Below are 20,276 nucleotides of genomic sequence, written 5' to 3'. Positions count from 1 at the left end.
TTCTGAAGAAATTGTCCAAAAATCGACCACGGATTCGCCAAACTTAACCCAGTTTATTAGTTAGTATTAGTTTCAATATTTAGGTTTTGGCCTCCAGTCCCTGAGACATTCGCCTAAACCCATCTCAAACCGGGAACATCCAGAGCTGACGACCGGAGAGCGCGTCTTTAAAGCGGGCGAGTTCACGCTACTCATCCCGCACAGGTCTGCCTCTTACCCGGGTAAACCATCGCATTGACCCCGCTCTGTCGGTGCTCTCCTCTGGGTCAGAAGGTTGATCGCGCCGCGTCTCCTCAGTTTGACTCTCTGACCCTCGGAAGGCGCTCCCGCCCCCGGGGAAAATCCATCACATCTACGCAGGTTGAGCTTTACCCCGGTCTCACCTCTCTCTCCCCGGGTTCTTTTTGGATCACCACTCCAGGCCTCCTCCTCCACTTGTCGCGATGGGCTCGGTTCTTCCCGGGTCCAGTCTCGCTCTCAAAGCGGGTTTCAAGCCTCAGCCCGCGGTACCCTTGTCCCTCTCTGACATCATCACTTCGGACGTCCTGCACAGCTTCCTGTACGGCCGCTGGAGGCACGTGCTGGGCGAACACCCGCAGCACGAGGACCGCACTGCCCCGAGCTCGAGCCCCAAGACCGCGTTCACGGCAGAGGTCCTCGCGCAGTCCTTCTCCGGAGGTCAGTGCCACAGCGGGAGGGGCAGGCCGAACTTTTGCTCATTTTATTCACAAATTTAAAATTTGTATTATTTTAACTATGTTTTTTGTAATTTCGTGACCAAGGTAACTGAATAAACATTTAGCACGATGCGTAAAAAGTGATCGTTTCGAATAGACACCAACAGGTGTTTTTTATGCGCAGCCCCGCACACTTCAACACATTCATTTACATGCACATATTTTGTCTCCAATGTTGCTTTTGAGTTAGTGTGAATTCATCTAATTATATAAAGCTAATTAAATAAGAGCCGCGTGCATAAAATTGCAAATAACCAATGCGCATATCAGAGCGCTTTCTGCACACTCCTACTTGACTTCATGAACGGCTTAATGTGGTAATCCACGAAGACTTTGGGAAGACATAATGTACCGAGGATAGCCTAGTTAATAGCCTCCTTCAATTTAAATGACCTTAAATCTCGCATATTAATTTAATTTACTTTTATAGGCTATAAAAATCTAGCCCGTATTATATATTTTCTATTCTATTCCTCGCGGCTCTTGTGCGCTGGGGGGGAAAAAAAAAAAACAAAACTTGCTGACTTCGTGAAAACACATTTTTTCCCCCATATTTACGCACGATAATATAAATAGGAACAGTTATTCTGGATTTTAAAAATAACAAATAAAATCCAAACATATTTCATAATAATAAAATAAAACATCTTAATTAAGGGCAAAACGGGTGCAAAAGGTTTATAGAGGTTTTTGGATTTTTAGGCACATTTTTATCCATAAGCATCACGTCTTTAGGCCACATATAAAGCACTAATTGTGGACGATTCGATAGAACTTGTGGCTATGACTTGACAACACATTCATTTACGCGAGGGAGAATAGGATTTTACGTAGGTTATATATTTATTGAAGTTATGTAGACGAACACTGATATAGATGGGCTACAGGTCTGAATTTGTAATCATTAGCGTGGAATCCGGCCTGCTGCAGCAAAGGCCTCGAATTTAAAACGTAGAATTAATGAATAAGCGTTAAAAATGTCATTTGTGGAAAATAAATACAAATCCACTACTAGGATACAGTTAACGAACTCTCTCTTTTAAATGCATTTGCGTAAATGGTTCGTTCTATTTGTGGTTTAATTGGCCAAAAAAGTGTTTCTGACAAATGCATATTCATTTGAAATATGACCAAAAAAAAGTAAGAATCCTATTCCAAACACAAGCTGTAAATTAAGATTTTGATGTGTCCTGTGCGTAATATGAAATGAATTATGCGCACAAGAATGGTGTGTCTGGCAAGCGTAATAGTCCTTGTGAAGGTATGACCGAAGTCTAGTTTTCACTTTTGGAATAAGGTGACATTTGATTCAAAGGTTGTGCGCGCGGACATCAGACTCAGTATTTTTTATTCTGTTTTAATTCTTTGGAACTGTTTTTCGTAGTACGTTGGGTTTATAGTTACATTTTACGCATTTAAAAAACCCTCGCACTAATAGCGCATATACTTTTTACGCAAGGTATAAAAATAGGCTATGGGCTATCCTTTTAAATACAGAGCGACGCGTGTATACTTTCTTTTAAAAAGTAAATCTTACATTAAAGGAGCACTATGTAACTTTTCTAGTGCGGATCAGCCACCTGCTTGTCTCCATGGAGATGTTATTGCTTTGCCTAGAATATGGCATTCAACGTATCTATCTCTTCTTTTCTAAGGAAATGCTACACGTCAGATCTAAGGAGAGGGAGGCGAACCCTGTCACAGAAAGAATTTGCGCTTTCCAAAATATTGTTGAGCAATATTGACACCTGTAATTGAATACATAAATACATACATGCCATTCTGCTGAACATTCGATACAAAGAAATAACATCTTCGTGGACACAAGCGAGTGGTGGATTGTTCACCGAAAAGTTGCGTAGTGCACCTTTAATATTTAAAATTTATCTCGCGTATTAGGCCTAAATTGGTTTTCCGCAGCTTAACATTTCAAGTTGACAGTTATAGGCCAAGTTGACAGTTAATTATTTTACGCTTTAAAACGACCCCCTTTTGAGTTTTGAATCGCCTTTTCTCGCGCGCACCTGTTAACGCAATATGGAGCTCATTCGTTTTCATTGGCTCCGTTACACGCCGTTAATGCCGTGTCGCTGCTCCCGTCTGCTCCGCTAACCCCTTGTGCAAACCGTGTTTTATTATTTATTTATAGCCCCGCGTGTGAAAGGCCCTTTCTCTCGCGTACAGCCGCCGGCTCTCTTCTCGTGCGCTTTTGTTCCGCTGTTAATCTGCGTCTCGTTTACGTCGTGCCGGTTTCACGCTCAGGGACGACCGTGAAATGCGCAGCGACGTTAAAAAGTATGAGTTTTTTGTGTCACGGGAGGAGAGCGGCCCCCGTCGGTCACAGCGCGGATTAACCCCACGATAATAAAAGTTTAAAACGATTTAGATACGCGCTTTTTTTTTTCTTTTTCTTTTTTTAGAGACGGCGGGTTACGTGGTGCTCAGCGTGACGCGACACGACCAGCTGCGGCTTCAAAAGAGCGACACAATCATGTTTTCACTATTACAAGTTGTGAACACGAAAGAGGCTTACGTAAAACAGACGTTCAGACGTGTTAGACAGCGCCTGTGCAGCGGGAGATGAGCAAAGAATGTTGCGCAAAAGAAATGTAGACCGCTCACCCATTTAAATAGGGCTGCTCATAAATGTAATGGATGATTTGAAGTTAAATGTGGCATTATTTATTGAAAAATACGTGGAAAGTTGTTGACCTGAAGCATCGGGCCTGTTTCATTTTTTGTTAGATTACGTTACGTTACGTCACGTTAGATTAATTGCATTACTGTACAACCTAAACTTAAAGGGAAAAATGATTTACTAATTTATAAAGTCTGTATTTTCCTGAATAGGCTATGGCAAATAGTTTCAAGAAATTGTTGCCTATATTTAAAATGTCACTATGTGAGTTTTGTAGGTGGAGGGTCCGATGTTGTTATGCCAGAGTGCTTCACCTTGTATTTCCACACAAAACGACTTCAAGTTTAAAAGAGACAGTTGCACAAAGACTCTGTTTTAAATTATTTGATAATACTGGAGATGATGCATTATTTAATATTTTGTCTGTCAGATCATAATTTAAACTTAGAGAACCCGAATTGCACTATTTTCTGGTCTATGTTACAATGCTCTTTCATCATCAACAGACCTGAAGTTGTGTTTTGTTTTATTCACATATGTTTAACACACAAACCTGCATATTTAGACTGAGTTCTTCTCTCAAACAGAAAACGCTGTATTCCGCATTGTGCTGTCATGTGACAACATACAAACTGCTCCACTGTGTTTTTAAACTCCATACATCTTCACCAGAGTCATTTGGATGATTCCAGCCCAACTGCCAATCTCTACTGATCTAAAGGTAAAAGGAGCTGCTAAGTTGAAAACATAACTGAGCTTTATGGCATGGTGGAACAGAGCATTTTGAGCTTTGGAAATGTAGACAGACTAATAATAAAGGATTACCCAAACATGAATTAATGAAATGAAACACAACTTGAAGTATGTTTTTGAGGAGGTAATAACATTATAACATGGTTTAAAGTTCACAAGAGCCAATTTTGCATAATATAGGACCTTTAAATATGTTTTTCTTTAATTGCACATACAGAGATTTACCTTTGGTCTTGTTCACGAGTGAGAGAAGGATGGGCCGAGAGATCGGTGCAGCATCTGTTGTGATGTGGTAGCTGTATCGAATTGTTATGGAATGAAGGAGCTGAGTTGAAAGGCAAAGCTGTCCATTTACTAGTCAATCTATGTTCCTACTCTCACATATGGTCATGAGCTTTGGATAAGGGCAAGGTCGTGGATACAAGCGGACAAAATGAGTTTCCTCCGCAGGGTGGCTGGGTGCTCCCTTAGAGATAGGGTGAGGAGCTCAGTCACATGGGAGGAGCTTGGAGTAGAGCCGCTGCTCCTCCACAACAAGAGGAGCCAGCTGAGGGTACTGGATCACCTGTTCTGGATACCTCCTGGACCCCTCCCTAGGGAGGTGCTTCGGGCATGTCCCACCCGAAGGAGGCCCTGGGGAAGACCCAGTACACGCTGGAGGCACTACGTCTCTCAGCTTGCCTGGAAACACCTTGGGGACCAGACCATACACAGAGCGCTTTTAAAGCTCCAAAAAGTCTGACCGTTTATAACGTGATATAGTCCCTCTAAAATGTAATGTTTTTCCATACTTTTATTTTTCTTACAGAGGTGCAGAAACTGTCCAGCCTGGTGCTCCCCAGTGAAGTCATCATTGCCCAGAGCTCTGTCCCAGGTTCAATATTTCATTCTCATTTTCAATAAACAAATATTAACAGCAAAATATCTCACTTTTGGCAAATTAATCAATGGATAAAAAAGGAATAGAATAGAAATATGTGAAAACAAAAAACTATTTTTAAATGTCCTGCACAGGTGCTATTCAGGATTGCATTTGCCTGGTTTAGTTCTGGGTTAGTGATACAATTAATTTGTTGTAGTTTTCAGATTCTAGACTGTGGTGATGTCATGCTCCAGATGGGTCAGTCACAGTTGACACTAGAGATTGTTTTGTATTTTATTGACTGGCAGATAAAATGTTGTCAACAGTAGGTTGCGTTCCTGTGATTTTGTCACATGCACAATAGGTACAGTCCTCCAGCGAAGGTAGTCCTGACCAAGACTAACACCAAGATCATGGAGATGAGTCCCCAGGTGCAGCACCAGCTGAAGGATGGCTGCATTGAAGGATGGGTCAAATGCATCACAAAGTGGTAGTGTAGTTAAAACTGAGCTGGAGACAGGTCAGAGTTCTCAGGTGGAGTTTGCTGTGTCAGATGCAGAAGTGTTGACCTGGTTTCTGGTTAATATCTCTGTAATTACCCTATAGCCCTGTCCACATGAAAGAAAAACTGACACAAAGTTCAGCGTCTGTTCTGTCAGTTCAAAATAAACAAAAGTCAAATGATTTTTCTACAATATCTTAAAAAAAAAAAGTGCCATTATTCAACTCCAAAGTTGTAATTTTTGTCAGCTGAAAGAATTTTTAGCCATAAGATAAATATGACAAGTTTGTGGAGCTAATCCCAAACTAATAATGAGAAGGTTAAACTTTTGTGGATCATAAGTTTAGAGATTTCTTTCAGACAGTGAATCTCCCATAGAGTTATATTAGCCCTGCCTTCCATCTGAGATTATGACATCATCAGATTCTAAAATGTGAATGCAATCTATTTGTGGCCTAAATCTTAATGCTTCCTGTGTTGTAGGAGAGGGTTTAGGGATCTTCTCCAAGACGTGGATCAAAGCCGGGACTGAGATGGGACCTTTTACTGGCCGTCTGGTGTCTCCTGAACACATCGACCTGTTCAAGAACAACAACCTCATGTGGGAGGTATGAGCACGCCTGAACACACCTGAATGTCCCTGAATGCACCTCAATGTACCTAAACACACCTGAACACACCTAAACACACCCGAATGTGCCTGAAAGCACCTGAAAACTCCTGAATGTACCTGAACACACCTAAACATACCTGAACACACCTGAATGCACCTGAACACTCCATAACGCACTTGAACACACCTGAATGCACCTGAAAACACCTGAAAGCACCTGAACACATCTGAATGCACCTGAATGGACCTCCTGAATACATCTGAACACATCATGCTCACGTGACACCTCTCTGTAGCAACTCCATAGTCACGATTTCCCTATCACTAAACTATATCCTAGATTTCCCAAGTCTGTCCAGTTTAGTCAAGTGCATAGTTTTTCTTCATTATTGGACATGGGCAGCAAATGTGACGTACACAGAGGTCTGAATATTAGTATAGTATATATAGTAGTATAGTATAGTATAGTCACCTAGCAACAACATACTCAAATCTAATCCACACAATAGTTATTATTTGCCATTTAAAAGTACAAGACAAACCCTTAAAATGAATGTTTAATGTGTCAGAAAAAGAGCTCTACCCAATGACATAGATAATAAGATATAACCAGAAATAACCAGCAACAAACTAAATAAGGTAATGCATCTCTATGGAGTAATAAGGACACATACTCTAGCAGTGTAGCTTTGTGCTTGCGCATACCCCAGATATATGGGAGGGCATCTGGTCAGACATTGCCATCAAAAGTCACCATTTTAGACAAATACTTAACTGTTGTGTGTGTGGTGTACTCAGGTGTTTAACGAGGATGGGACAGTGCGCTACTTCATCGATGCTAGTCAGGAGGACCAGAGGAGCTGGATGACCTACATCAAGTGTGCCCGTAACGAGCAGGAGCAGAACCTCGAGGTGGTTCAGGTGGGCTCCAGCATCTTCTACAAGGCTGTGGAGGTGAGTCCGGGTTAAACCTGTTTTCCTCCTGGTTTAGTGTTGGTTCAGACCAGGACTAAACCAGGGCTAACCTGGTATAGTCCTGGTTTAGACTTGGTTTAGACCTGGTTTAGTTCTGGTTTAGACGTGGTTTAGTCCTAATTTTGTTTTGGTTGAAATCACAGACCAATTGTGGCAAGTCCTGTCTATAAGGCAGGGAGTACTTTATTGAAATTAGAAAATGTGTCTCAGATAAAATGTCCCTGACCTGTGCAGTGCCCCACGGGTCAGTCCTGGGACTCCTGCTGCTTAATCTCTACATGCTGCCATTAGGCCAGTTTATACCCAACAATAATGCGTCCTATCCCAACTATGCAGATGACACTCAAATCTATGTCTCACTGGCTGCAGGTGAATATGTACCAGTGGATTCACTCTGCCAATGCAAACAACTTTCTTCAGCTAAACTCAGACAAGACTGAAGTCATAGTCTTTAGCCCACAGAAACATAGAGAAAGTGTTCAAAGTCAAAAACCTAAAACCTTCAAATCAGGCTAGAAATCTTGGGTTAAGAATGGACTCAAACTTGAACTTTAACAGCCACATCAAATCAATAATATCTGCAGCTTTTTATCATCTAAAAATCCTTGCAAAAATTATTGGTATACTGTCAAACCCAGACTTAGAGAGACTAATCCATGCATTTATCACCAGTAGGTTAGGCTACTGTAATGGCCTGCTCACTGGCCTCTCCAAACGAGCCTTAAGACATCTGCTCGGGTCTTAACTAGAACCAGGAAGTACTTCACACATGCATCCTGTGCTCAGGTCTCTACACTGGCTCCTGTGACTCAGAGAATAGACTTTAAAGCAGCTCTGCTCGTGTACAAGTCTCTCCATGGACCAGCACCAAAGTACATGTCCGTTGTTTCCATATGAACCATCTCACACTCGGGCCGGCCTCCTGCTGGTGCCTAGAATCAGGACTAAACATGGGGAATCAGCGTTTCAGTTTTATGCAGCTAAAACCTGGAACAGTCTTCCTGTGAGACAGGTCTCTATATTGCAAAGTAAATCCAGGCTCAAAACAGTTCTGTTTAATTGTGTATATGACTGAAAGGTTCTTATTCTGCTCTCTTCTCTTTTAATGTTAATTTTATGATGACTATTTATGTTTTGATTTATTGCATTGTGGTTTTTTTTTTACTCTGTAAAGCACTTTGAATTACCTTGTGTACTTATTGTGTTACACAAATAAACTTGCCTTACCCTTGCCAACAGCTCCCTCTAGTGGATAATGAATCAATGACTATTTGACTAATACACGTTTTCAGGATCAGCATTTGTGGCTCTTTAAAGTGCACTGTGTAACTTTATGATGGCGGGTCCACAACCTGCTTGTCTTTATGGAGTATTGTATTGCTTTGTCCAGAATGTTTCATAGTATGGCAGTATTAATTCAATCACATGTCATCATTACTGACAGTGGAGTCATCTCTCCACAAACCTGACTTGTAACTTGTCCTGGTTGTGTCATCTGCTTGTCTCCATGGAAACAGATACATGTAATGCCATATTGTGGAACATAAGTCTTTGTTTACTATCTCCATGTTTATGTTTATTTGATTAAATATGGGACCGTGCACATCAATTACCATATTTTAGACCAATATGTAGGGCTGGTAGATTCATGACAATCCAATTGAAATCACACTTTGGATGGACGCAATTAGCAAATTGAGCAATTACCATAATTTTCTTCACAAAAAGCAAAATCTCTTGTGTTATTCTGCATAAAACTGCTAACCCTGTATTTTAGATCTGTACAAACATGTTCTGGAATGTCCCTGTGTATCAGATGTCCTTAAAATGTGAACTTTGAACAGAATCTTATCAGAAAACACTCATTGAATGATTGAATAACCAGACTAAATAAAGATGTCTGTGTGTCCTTAGACCATCCCTCCAGACCAGGAGCTGCTCGTGTGGTATGGCAACTCCCACAACACTTTCCTTGGGATCCCAGGGATTCCCGGAGGAGATGAGGACCACAGCAAGAAGAGCAAGAGTGGTCAGTTCTGCTTTAGCTCTGGTTTAGTCCTGGTTTAGTCTTATTTCAGTTCTGGCTTAGTCCTGGCTTTAATCTCTCCCTCCTTTCTGTGCAGATCCATATTGACCCCACATGCCCTGGCTCCAGTCTTAGTTTAGCCTTGCTTTAGACCTGGTTTAGTCCTTGTTTAGTCTTGGTTTAGCCTTGGTTTAGTTCTGGTTTAGTGGTGGCTCTGAACCCTCTCTCCTCCCTCTCTGTGTGCAAATGACTTCCATTTTGACCTGCAGGCCCTGGCATCAGTCTTAGTTTAGTATCACTTTAAACCTTAGTTCTGGTTTAGTCCTGGTCTAGTCCTGGTTTAGTTCTGACTCTGACCCCTCCCTTCTCTCTACTCTCTGTGACTTCCAGATGAGTTCCACATTGACCCTGCGGGCCCTGGCTCTGCCCCCCTGGCCAGCGTTGCCCTGAGTGTTGGCAGAATGCGCTGTGTGATCTGTCACCGGGGATTTAACTCGCGCTCGAACCTGCGCTCCCACATGAGGATCCACACTTTGGACAAGCCCTTCGTCTGCCGCTTCTGCAACCGCCGCTTTAGCCAGTCCTCCACACTGCGCAACCATGTTCGCCTGCACACTGGAGAGCGGCCCTATAAGTGTGTAGTGTGCCAGTCTGCATATTCACAGCTTGCAGGTACTACACATGTACTTAGATCTGGTTTAGACCTGGTGTAGACCTGGTTTAGACCTGGTTTAACCAGGTGGTTTATCCATCCATCATTTTTTTCAGCTTATCCGGGGCTGGAACAGGGGGCAGCAGTCTAAGCAGGGACTCTAAGATTTCCCTCACCCCTGACACGTCCTGCAACTCCTCCGGTGGGACCCCAAGGCCAGTGTGTCCTGGGTCTTCCCTGGGGCCTCCCACCAGTGGGACATGCCCAGAACACCTCCCTAGGGAGGCGTCCAGGAGGCATCCTGACCAGATGACTGAGCCACCTCAGCTGGCTCCTCTTGACATGTAGGAGCAGCAGCTCTACTTCGAGCTCCTCCCGTGTGACTGAGCTCCTCACCCTATCTCTAAGGGTGCGCCCAGCCACCCTGCGGAGGAAACTCATATCGGCTGCTTGTATCCGCGATCTTGTCCTTTCTGTCATTACCCAGAGCTCATGACTATAGGTGAGGGTAGGAACGTAGATTGACCAGTAAATCGAGAGCTTTGCGTCCGGCTCAGCTCCTTCTTTACCCCAACAGACCGATACAGTGACCGCATCACTGCAGATGCTGCACCGATCCGCCTGTCAATCTCATGCTCCATCCTTCCCTCACTTGTGAACAAGGCCCTGAGATACTTGAACTACTCCACTTGGGGCAAAGGCTCTCCACCTGCCCGGAGCGGGCAAGCCACCTTTTTCCGGTCGAAAACCATGGCCTCGGATTTGGAGGAGCTGATTCTCATCCCAGTCAACAACATTATCTGCAAACAGCAGAGATGAGATCCTGTGGTTCCCGAACCAGCCCCCCTCCAGCCCCTGTCTGCTACTAGAAATTCTGTCCATAAATATAATGAAGAGAACTGGTGACAAAGGGCAGCCACTGCTCCTCTTGGATCCGAGGTTCGACTATCGGTCGGATTCTCCTCTCCAATACCCTGGAATAGACCTTACCGGGAAGGCTGAGGAGTGTGATTCCCCTGTAATTGGAACACACCCTTCAGTCCCCCTTCTTATACAGAGGGACCACCACCCCAGTCTGCCAGTCCAGCGGTGCTGTCCTCGACCACCATGCAACCTTGCAGAGACGTGTCAGCCGAGACAGCCCACAACATCCAGAAACTTGAGGTATTCGGGACGGAACTCCTCCCAACCCCAAGTTTTTGCCTCTGTGACCGCATGAGCGGCACGCTTGGCCCGCCGGTACCTGTCAGCTGCCTCAGGAGTCCCATGAGCCAATAAGGCTCGATAGGACTGCTTCTTCAGCTTGACAGCATCCCTTACTTCTGGTGTCCACTGCCGGGTTCGGGGATTGCCGCCGTGACAAGCTCCGCAGTCCTTACAACCACAGCTATGAGCGGCCACATCGACAATAGAGGTGGAGAACAAGTGTCAAGAACGAGTGTCCAAGACATGTGGTTGGATGTCAGATGAAACGACAACAAAGTTGATCATCGATCTCCGACCTAGCGTGTCCTGGTGCCATGTGCACTGATGGACACCCTTGTGCTCGAACATGGTGTTCGTTATGGACAAACTGTGTGTAGCACAGAAGTCCCCCAGGAGAACAACGGAGTCACCGGTCAGTGCACTGTCTAGTACCCCTCCCAGGGACTGAAAGAAGGCCGGGTACTCTGCACTGCTGTTTGGCCCGTAGGCCGCCACAACAGTGAGAGGTGAACTCCAACATGGGGGGGCTGAGCTGAGGGGCAATGAGCAAGCCCACACCAGCTTGCCGCCTCTACCCACGGGACACGCCAGAGAAATGGAGAGTCCAGCCCCTCTCAAGGAGTTGGATTCCAGAGCTCAAGCTATGCTTGGAGGTGAGGCCGACTATATCTAGTCAGTAACGCTTAACCTCCCGCATAAGCTCCGGCTCCAGCCGGTGGTCGAGGCCCCCACCTTCGACTGCCACCCAGATCTGTCTGCACCGGCCCTTTACGAATCGTCCCGCGGGTGGTGAGTCCACGTGAGGACGGCCCCACGTCGCTCCTTCGGGCTGAGCCCGGCCCCATGGAGAAAGGCCTGGCCACCAGGCGCTCCCTGTCGAGCACCCACCCCAGGTCTGGCTCCAGGGTGGGGCCCCGGTAACGTCGGTCCAGCCGACGTAACTAGCCTTGATTGTTCTCTCATCATAAAGGCCTTCTGAACCACTCTTAGTCTGACCCGTCCCCCTGTAACTGTTTGCCATGGGTGCCCCTACCAGGGGCATGAAGCCTCCAACAACAGAGCTCCCAGGATCATTCGTGTGCACAAATCCCTCCACCACGTTAAGGTGGCAGTTCAGGGAGGGTAGACCTGGTTTGGACCTGGTTTAACCTGATTTAATTCTGGTTTAATCTTTGTTCAGTCCTGGTTTTGATCCACCTGCACATGGTTGAGAGGCATTACAGGTGTGTGGTGTGCCAGTCCGCCTACACCGCAGGTACCTTACTCAGACCCAGCAGTATTCCCATGCGTTCTGGAAATTATGGAAAATCTGGAAAATAATTGGCCTGTTTTCCAGGCATGGAAAATATACGGAAAATGAGAAACCTCATTTATTTTATACGTTTAAGCAGTAAGGTAGGCAGTGTAGTCAGCAAAAGCACTACATATTGTGCAGTATCAGCACAGTGCATGTTCTACATTCATCAAACCTGGCTGGATCAGCCCTGCCTCCTCCAGTGCACCATCGCAGGTGAGCGCAGCTGTATATGGTCACTTTGGCATCTATAGGCATACGGATAGTTATATCTGTAAATATGGGCAGCTGACCCAGGGCCCGAAGCCATGGTTTAGACCTTGTCTAGTCTTGGTTTAGGTCTGGTTTAGATCTGGTTTAGACCAGATCAAACTTTAGAGTTTAGTCCTGGTTTAGTCTGGATTTGTACATGCCTAACATCTGTGTTCTGTTCGCAGGACTACGAGCACACCAAAAGAGCGCCCGTCACCGCCCCACCTCAGAGGGAGGGCAGGGTGTGCATGTGGGGCCAGCAGGCGTGCATGTGGGACCGGCAGGCGTCCACGTGAGTGGGACGGGCGTGCATGTAGGCCACAGCACACCTCCTCCCCCTCCACACCCTGCAGTCCTGGGCCACCACATCCCCACCATGGTCCTGTAGGAGAGACCAGTTTTAGACCAGCTTTAGTCCAACTTTAATCTGGGTTTAGTCTAGGTTTAGTCTGGGTTTAGTCCTGGTTTAGACCTGGTTTGAACCTGTTATAGACATGGATATAGACTGGTTTTAACCTAAATTAATTTTGGGTTATGCCTGGTTCAGTACTTGTTTTGACACAGGTTTAGTCTTGGTTTAGTCCTGGTTTAGACCATGTCTGGACCTTTTGACACACCCAGTTAAAGAACTGGTTTTAACCGATGGTTAAAATTACTCCTAGTTTTTACATGGGTTTAGAATGGTTAAAATTGGTTTATACCAGGTTTAGTCACACGTTTAGAGTCCTGGGGCAGTTCTTGCTTAAACCATTTTAGGTTCAAAAGGTCTTACAAGTACTTTGAGTATTTGTAACCTTGTGCCACTGTGTGTACTCCAGTGTACTGCATGTTTGAAGTACTTTTGTCTAATGCATGCCTGCTTTAAAACTGATGCTAGAGTCAAGGAATGTGATCAAGTGGTCACTTGTGGTACTGCAACAAAAGGTTTCCTACTATATGAGCTTTGTAAATGATCAGGGACACATTTTAGCTGTAGCTCTAAAAACATTTGTAATTATTTAAATATATTAAAAGTGGGTGACTAATAATGTAATATAATGTCTCGGAGCTTCTCCTGTCCTCAGGAGTCATATTGCAGTGGTCCACAAGAGGGCAGAGGACCCTCCCTGTACAGGCACGACCTGTGACATGTGTTTCCAAATGGAAAGCACCTGAGGAGAGTTAGTTTAGTCCTGGTTTAGTCCTGGTTTAGACAAGGTTTAGTCCTGATATAGACCTGGCTTAGGCCTGATATAGACCTGGTTTAGACCTGGTTTAGGCCTGATTTAGTCCTGGTTTAGTCCTGGTTTAGTCCTGGTTTAGTCCTGGTATAGTTCTGGTTTACTCCTGCTTTAGACCTGCTTTACTTCTGGTATTAACCTGGTTTAGACCTGGTTTTGTCCTGGTTTAGACCTGGTTTTGTCCTTGTTTAAACTGGGTTTAATCCTGATTTAGACCTTGTTCAGATGAATAGATGTAGTCCTGGTTTAGTCCTGATCTAACTCCAGCGGACTTAAACCCTAAACTTTTTGTTCTCATGTGACTAAGATCATGGTTCTTGTTACATTTTGACCCAAATTGGGCCAGAGCCACTTTTGAACCAAGCACTGTAAATGTTTATGTTTGTATTGTTATTAAATTTATTATGTTATGATTTTATAAGATGTGATTTGCTGCATGTGTGTCTGAAAAAAGCACCACTCAACTGTTGATGTAAACATGTGAAGATAAAGAGAATGTAATGTTACTTTACGGTTTTACTGTGAATAACCATCAATGAAATAATAATTTTAAAAAAAATAATAAAGTATTCTGTCTGTGTGAAGGTGTTTCTGATGGTGACTATTTATGACAAATAGGATTGACAGTGAATATATGGTAGAGACTTGGATATGAGTAGAGGAGAGGGTCAGATGGAGCAGAGGATTCAGAGGAGGTAGTCAGATGGAGCAGAGGATGCACAGAAGAGGGTCAGATGGAGCAGAGGATGCAGAGGTCTCTGCTCCTGTCTGCTCTGACTCTGCTACTCTAGCTCTGCTCCAGGACTAAACCAGGACTAGATATACAACACCATTTAAGCATGCACATATGGGCTTAGCAGGATATGAGAACACAAGAGAGAGAGAACAGGGAAGTGTGGTCATGGGGACTAGACCAGGTACTAAACCTCCTCTGGCTCTGCTCCTCAGGCTCTGCTCCTCTGGTTTTGCTCCTCAGGCTCTGCTCCTCTGGTTTTGCTCCTCTGGCTCTGCTCCTCTGGCTCTGCTCCTCTAGCTCTGCTCCTTTGGGTCAGGACTAAACTTGGACAAGACAAGGTACTAAAGCAGAACAAGACCAAAATTAGACCAGGACTAAACTTGGGCTAGACCAAGTTCTAAATCAGGACTAGATTAGGACTAGACCAGGACGGGACCAGGGCTCAACTAAGACTAGACCAGAACTAGACCACAACTCGACCCAGACTAAAGTTTTGTTTCCAAAAAAACTGAGGACCCAAAAATGGAACCAAGATAGGATGGAAAAGGTAAGTGGTATATCTAACAAGGAGTTGGACTGAGGTCATCAGGAGAGCAGGGAGAGGCATGTGGCAGGACCAGAGCATCAGACTGAAGAAACAATTTGGCAACAACTGACTGAACTGAAGTAGTGGCTGAGCTTGATTTCAGACATGGTTCAAGTAAGTAATTGCCAGGCAAACTCCGCCCACAAACTCTCACAGAGGGATAGAAGGGGAGGGGGAACAGGGAAACAAGAGAAACTGTCACAGCTCCCTGTAGCTCAGACTTCCTACCAGGTTTGTTGGAGAACATCTGGTAGAAATTTCGAAGCAAGGTGGGATTCAGGACCATTCCTTAGGGCCATATCCCTCCCAATCCACATGATACTGATAGCCCTGACCATGTGTCTAACATCCAAGATGCGACTGACCGTGAATGCTAGATCACCATCAATGATCAGGGCAGGCAGAGAGTGTTCAGCTGGAGGGTAGAGAAAACTGGTAGTCACAGTTTTAAGGAGGGATCATAAACTGTATAAAGAAGTAGACTAAGGGGGTGTGACATCACCCATAGTGTTCGGCTCCAGCCAAATGAAGCTCATCAAGGCTAGTAGTTATATGGGCAAATTTGCAGCTGAGTTCTGTATTTGGAATTCCAACCTCAAGTATCATAGCAACCACAGAACCAATCCAGAGCAAAGTTGTGAAAACAATTTTTTAATGTAAAGCGAATAGGAGTCGATGGAGCCTGAAGTATGCCCATAATCACTTCCTAGCAGGTTAGCTACGTCAATTTATACATGCAGTCTGTGGGTGGGATACACAAAATGATGGGTGAATATTCATGTATCAGAGCAACTTCAGGTGGACAACAGCCAGATTGATCATTTTTTCAATAACACAAGGTTCAGCATACTTCGGCGCCAGTTTACATGAATAAACTTGGAAGGGAATATCATGGGTGGACAACCAGACACGTTGGCCGGGCAGGTTAGCTGATGACAGTTTATGTTGTCTATCTGCCCTCTCCTGGTTGCAGGCAACTGAACATCTTAGAGCGCGTGATGACATCACCTCAGATAGACTTGAACCAATGGAACAGAGACATCCGTCTCCTGGTCAGGAACAGAGGTGGTTGAAATCCCATACAGACCATGACAGAAGACTGCAGTGAACTGTGTGGATACTCAGTCCAAGGTAGAAATTGACTCCATTTTGCAGTTTGACCATTTGCTTGACAATGATAATCAGATGTGTGGCTAATTGTAGTTCCAAGAGCATGGCAGAATGCCTTTGACACTTGTGATGTGAACTGTGGTCCTATGTCAGACACAATATCAAAAAGGATGCAGTGTACTCTGAAAGCATGTTGGACTAACAAATTAGCAGTTTCAGTGGTTGAAACTGAAAGAACCTCGGAAAGTGGGACAAAATGAGCAGCTTTAAAGAATTGGTTAAGGATAGGATGGTAGTATGTAATGATAAAGTGAAATCATCCAAGATACAATGCCTCATCAAGCCAGATGGGCTTAATGAGAGTTCAATCCTTTGGCAGAACGGAGGCACAAAAGATTTTTATGATTGGTCCAGACATCCAGCGAATCCACTCCTGTAAAGTCAGCTCCACTGAGAGAAGTTCTCTTTTCCCAATGTCATCATTAATGTCTGCAGGTGTGAGTCGGTGAGAAAAGAAGGCACAAGAATGCAACTTCTGGTCTTTGAGGGAGCACCAACACCAGTGTCTGAGGCATCAACCTCCACAATAAATTGCCTGGATGGATCTGGGTGTGACAGCACAGGTGAAGAAATAAATAGTTGCTTTAGAGAGGAAAATGCTGTTTCAGCCTCACTTGACCTTTTGAAAGGGAAGGTGGTGAGTCAGTGAAAAAGCCTTCTTGCTGTAGTCCTTGATGAATCTCCGATAGAAGTTTGTATAGACCAGGAAACATTGGAGTTGTTTGCGATTTTTTTGGCCATTCTGCCACTGCTCTTAGTTTTTCTGGATTGGCTTTTATCAGCCAAGAAAATTCATAGAGGTGGCCTAGGGGGGTGTTAAATGCAGTCTTCCACTCGCCACCTTGGCAATGATATGCATTTCTCAGATCTAATTTATGGAAGATTGTCATTTGGTGAAGTGGTTCAAGTGCACAGTCCATCAGTTGCAGAGGCATATATGTTTTTAATTGTAATGTCTTTTAAGCCACGAAAACCAATGTAGGGGCACAATATCTTGTCTTTTTCGTCAACAAAGAAAAATCCTGCACCTACTGGGGACAACGAGGGACGAATTAGGCAAGCAGCAAGAGAGTCAACAATTGGTTGTTCCATGGCATCTCTCTCTCAGGAAGGAACAATTTGTACAAACAACTCAAAGGTAATAATGCTTCAATTTTACAAGCCAATTACACAATTATGAGAACAATGTAGTGGAAGGGAAAGGGCTTTTTGTTTGTTGAACACCTCAGGGTATGGTATACTGTAAGGACAGAAGACAAATCGTAAGAAGTAGGTGGAGGGGTGCTGGGACTTTTTCGCTAGAGGTTATGACTGATCTGAGGCAATTTGAATGGCAAAACTCACTCCAACCAGTTACTTTAATTGCAACCGAATCTATATGTGGGTTATGGAATTTTAACCAGGGTAAGGCCAAAACGTCAGGAGCATGTGATTTCAGGACATAACCAGAGTAATGAGCAAAGTTGCACTAGCTGGTCCAAAAGCAATAACTAACTGTACGATGTAAATGTTCTCCATTAAGGGCGTTAACGTCTCTGGAAGATTCAATGGTAAATGGTAAATGATCACATTTTTATATAGCGCTTTTCCATCTTCAAGATTCTCAAATAACTTAACATCAAGGTACACAGACACCAGGGGTGAGGTGGGTTAATTGTCTTGCCCAAGGATGTAACAGCAGTATTCATCTGTTGGAGCTGGAATTACACCTCCAGCCTATTGGTCAGTGGATCTGACTGGTTAACCAATGCTGTTTTTACACTGTGCTATGGAAAAATGACAGTTCTAGTTGAAAAGTAATCCATTTGCGAAGCTTGGTGAGTTTTGAAATACAGGGAAAAAAAGTTTGTTTGTTACAGCAGATACAGACAGGACAGGGTCCAGGCCTGCTCTGGCCACAAACTGGTAGCCTCCCAGCCTCTCCCCAGCTCCCCTCTCACTCTAAGTCCAAGTCTCAACAACCCAACCCCAAGCATCTGAGCTCTGACTATTTTATACCAGAATGACAATGCTATATACATTTCAAAGCAGAGTGACTTTTGTTTCACACCCATGAGATAATGAACTTTTACAGGTAGAACAATAGCGATTTTCCTGTGGGATGGAGACAGAGCCTTCACACATGTTAATGTCTGGTCTGGGTCTGGCAGACTGACACAGATCAAATGCTTTTTAAATACAGAACATGACTATACTTAAATTTCTATCACACTTTCTCCCTTTTGATTATTCATTAATCATACTTCATAAACAATCATCACAAACAGAACATGCACAGAAACATTCATTGTTGGAGATGAAGTCAGTTCCATTATTGTTGACTGAGATGGAGGGAAATTCAACAGTTCATTGTTATGTTCAGTTCAGTCTGTCCTTATCCAATGATTTGTAGTCAGACAATGTATCATGCCACCTCCTCGTGTCAATAAAGAGTTCTTTTACTGATGGCTAGATGAATCTTTAATTGATACAAGTGCAAACTTGATTGTAGATGCCAACAACATCATCATCGGCGTCAAAACCACCAAACCACCGTTGAACTAAATCATTTACATAAATTACAATATATAATAATAATAGAAATATAATAATAAAAGACATAAAATAAACATGAAATTACAAACACATACCTCGCTGGCTGACTCAAATTTAGGAGGTAGAATGAGCTTTACTTTGATTAACTTTGTAACTTGTAGTGATGGGTCATTTGAAGCCGGGGCATCGAAACTTGTACCGAGTAATAGGGGGGCGTGTCAAATGAAGCCCTGCTTCGAGGCTTGAGTCAGATTACTAAAAAACACGTGACCGGCGTAAAGTGAGGCCTCACTTCTCACCGGTCACGTGACTGGTTTAGGCTACGTGTCATTTTTCTAAATAAAAGCGCGCAGCACCTCGCTGTGGGTGTCGTAGATTGGTTGTAGTTTGAGCGAATCAGTGACAGATAGTAATAAAGTGTCAGGAATAAAGCGTTCCTTCACTCATCATTACGTGCCAGTTGGTCCAGGGGTAGTGGCACGCAACGAGTTGATGTTAAAACCGGGCGTAGAACAAAACTGAGAGCGTGGAGACGTGGTCAAAACAATCATAAAGTAAATTTATTCTTACAAAAAGTGCTCAGAAAGTGTATACAAATTAAACAACTAGATAATACAAAAATAAAATACAAATTAAAGCCACAAGCAGCATCGAACGGCCCTCGCGGGCCATGCTTCGCACTAGGCCGGCCCCGCACTCCCTGTGGGTGGCGCTGATGTGCCACTTGTCCCTTCTTTTTTGGGGCTCTGGACTCCATTTGGCACCAAACAAGTGAAAAGACATTGGAAGTGCTGATGCACAAAATGGCAAAATTTGGGTTTTTCCAGGCATCGCCATGGCAACACCGTGCAAAATACAAACTTGGCCCCCGGACTTTTTTGACGGGGACGACCTGAAGAATCACTGTGCCAAATTTTATGTCCGTCGTTGACGGTAATAAGTCGTTATAAGACTTTGAAATGTACGACAATTTGGAAATTTTCCCATTAGGATAACATGGGCACTTTCGCGCATCGCCATGGCAACCCAGTGAAAAATATGACTTGGGTCTGATTGACTTTTTTTGATCAGGATGACATGAAGACTCATTGTGCCAAATGTCACATTATTCCATGAAACTAATATTTTTCCCATGAATGGGAAAAATTGGGAGGATTCCCATTAGGATAACATAGGCAGTTTGGCGCATCGCCATGGCAACACGGTGCAAAAGACGACATACGTCTGCTTGACTTTATTGATTGGAATGACCCAATGGAATTTTGTGTCAAATTTGGTAACATTTGGAAAAACTAAATTTTCAGCCTTCCATACAAATTTATTTGTTATTCTGTAGGGGGCGCTGTCGCGCCAAATTTACTTCTTTCACAAGCATAAGAATTAGGGCCGAAAGTTTTACAACTGATTCGAATTTGAGCCAAATCGGACTTTGCTTGCGCAAATGGGAGCAAATTTTGACTTTTGAAAATTGCAAAAATTCCAATGGAATTTTGCGGCTTCGCCGCACGGAAACCATAAA

The 20,276-nt window shown here is 43.9% G+C and overlaps 1 protein-coding gene across 1 annotated transcript; it reads left to right on the top strand.

Annotated features, from left to right (window-relative positions):
• Positions 1 to 443: 443 nt before the first annotated feature.
• prdm12b (PR domain containing 12b) lies at positions 444 to 12,898 on the top strand. The gene is made up of 7 exons (XM_033972453.1): positions 444 to 678; positions 4,937 to 5,002; positions 5,976 to 6,100; positions 6,904 to 7,059; positions 8,995 to 9,109; positions 9,497 to 9,778; positions 12,696 to 12,898. The coding sequence occupies exons 1-7, from the start codon at positions 444 to 446 to the stop codon at positions 12,896 to 12,898; spliced, it is 1,182 nt and encodes a 393-aa protein (XP_033828344.1).
• Positions 12,899 to 20,276: the final 7,378 nt, after the last annotated feature.

The sequence above is a fragment of the Periophthalmus magnuspinnatus genome, chromosome 9 (genome assembly GCF_009829125.3).
Source record: "Periophthalmus magnuspinnatus isolate fPerMag1 chromosome 9, fPerMag1.2.pri, whole genome shotgun sequence".
NCBI lineage: Eukaryota > Metazoa > Chordata > Actinopteri > Gobiiformes > Gobiidae > Periophthalmus > Periophthalmus magnuspinnatus.
This window is presented reverse-complemented; position numbering and strand designations above follow the sequence as displayed.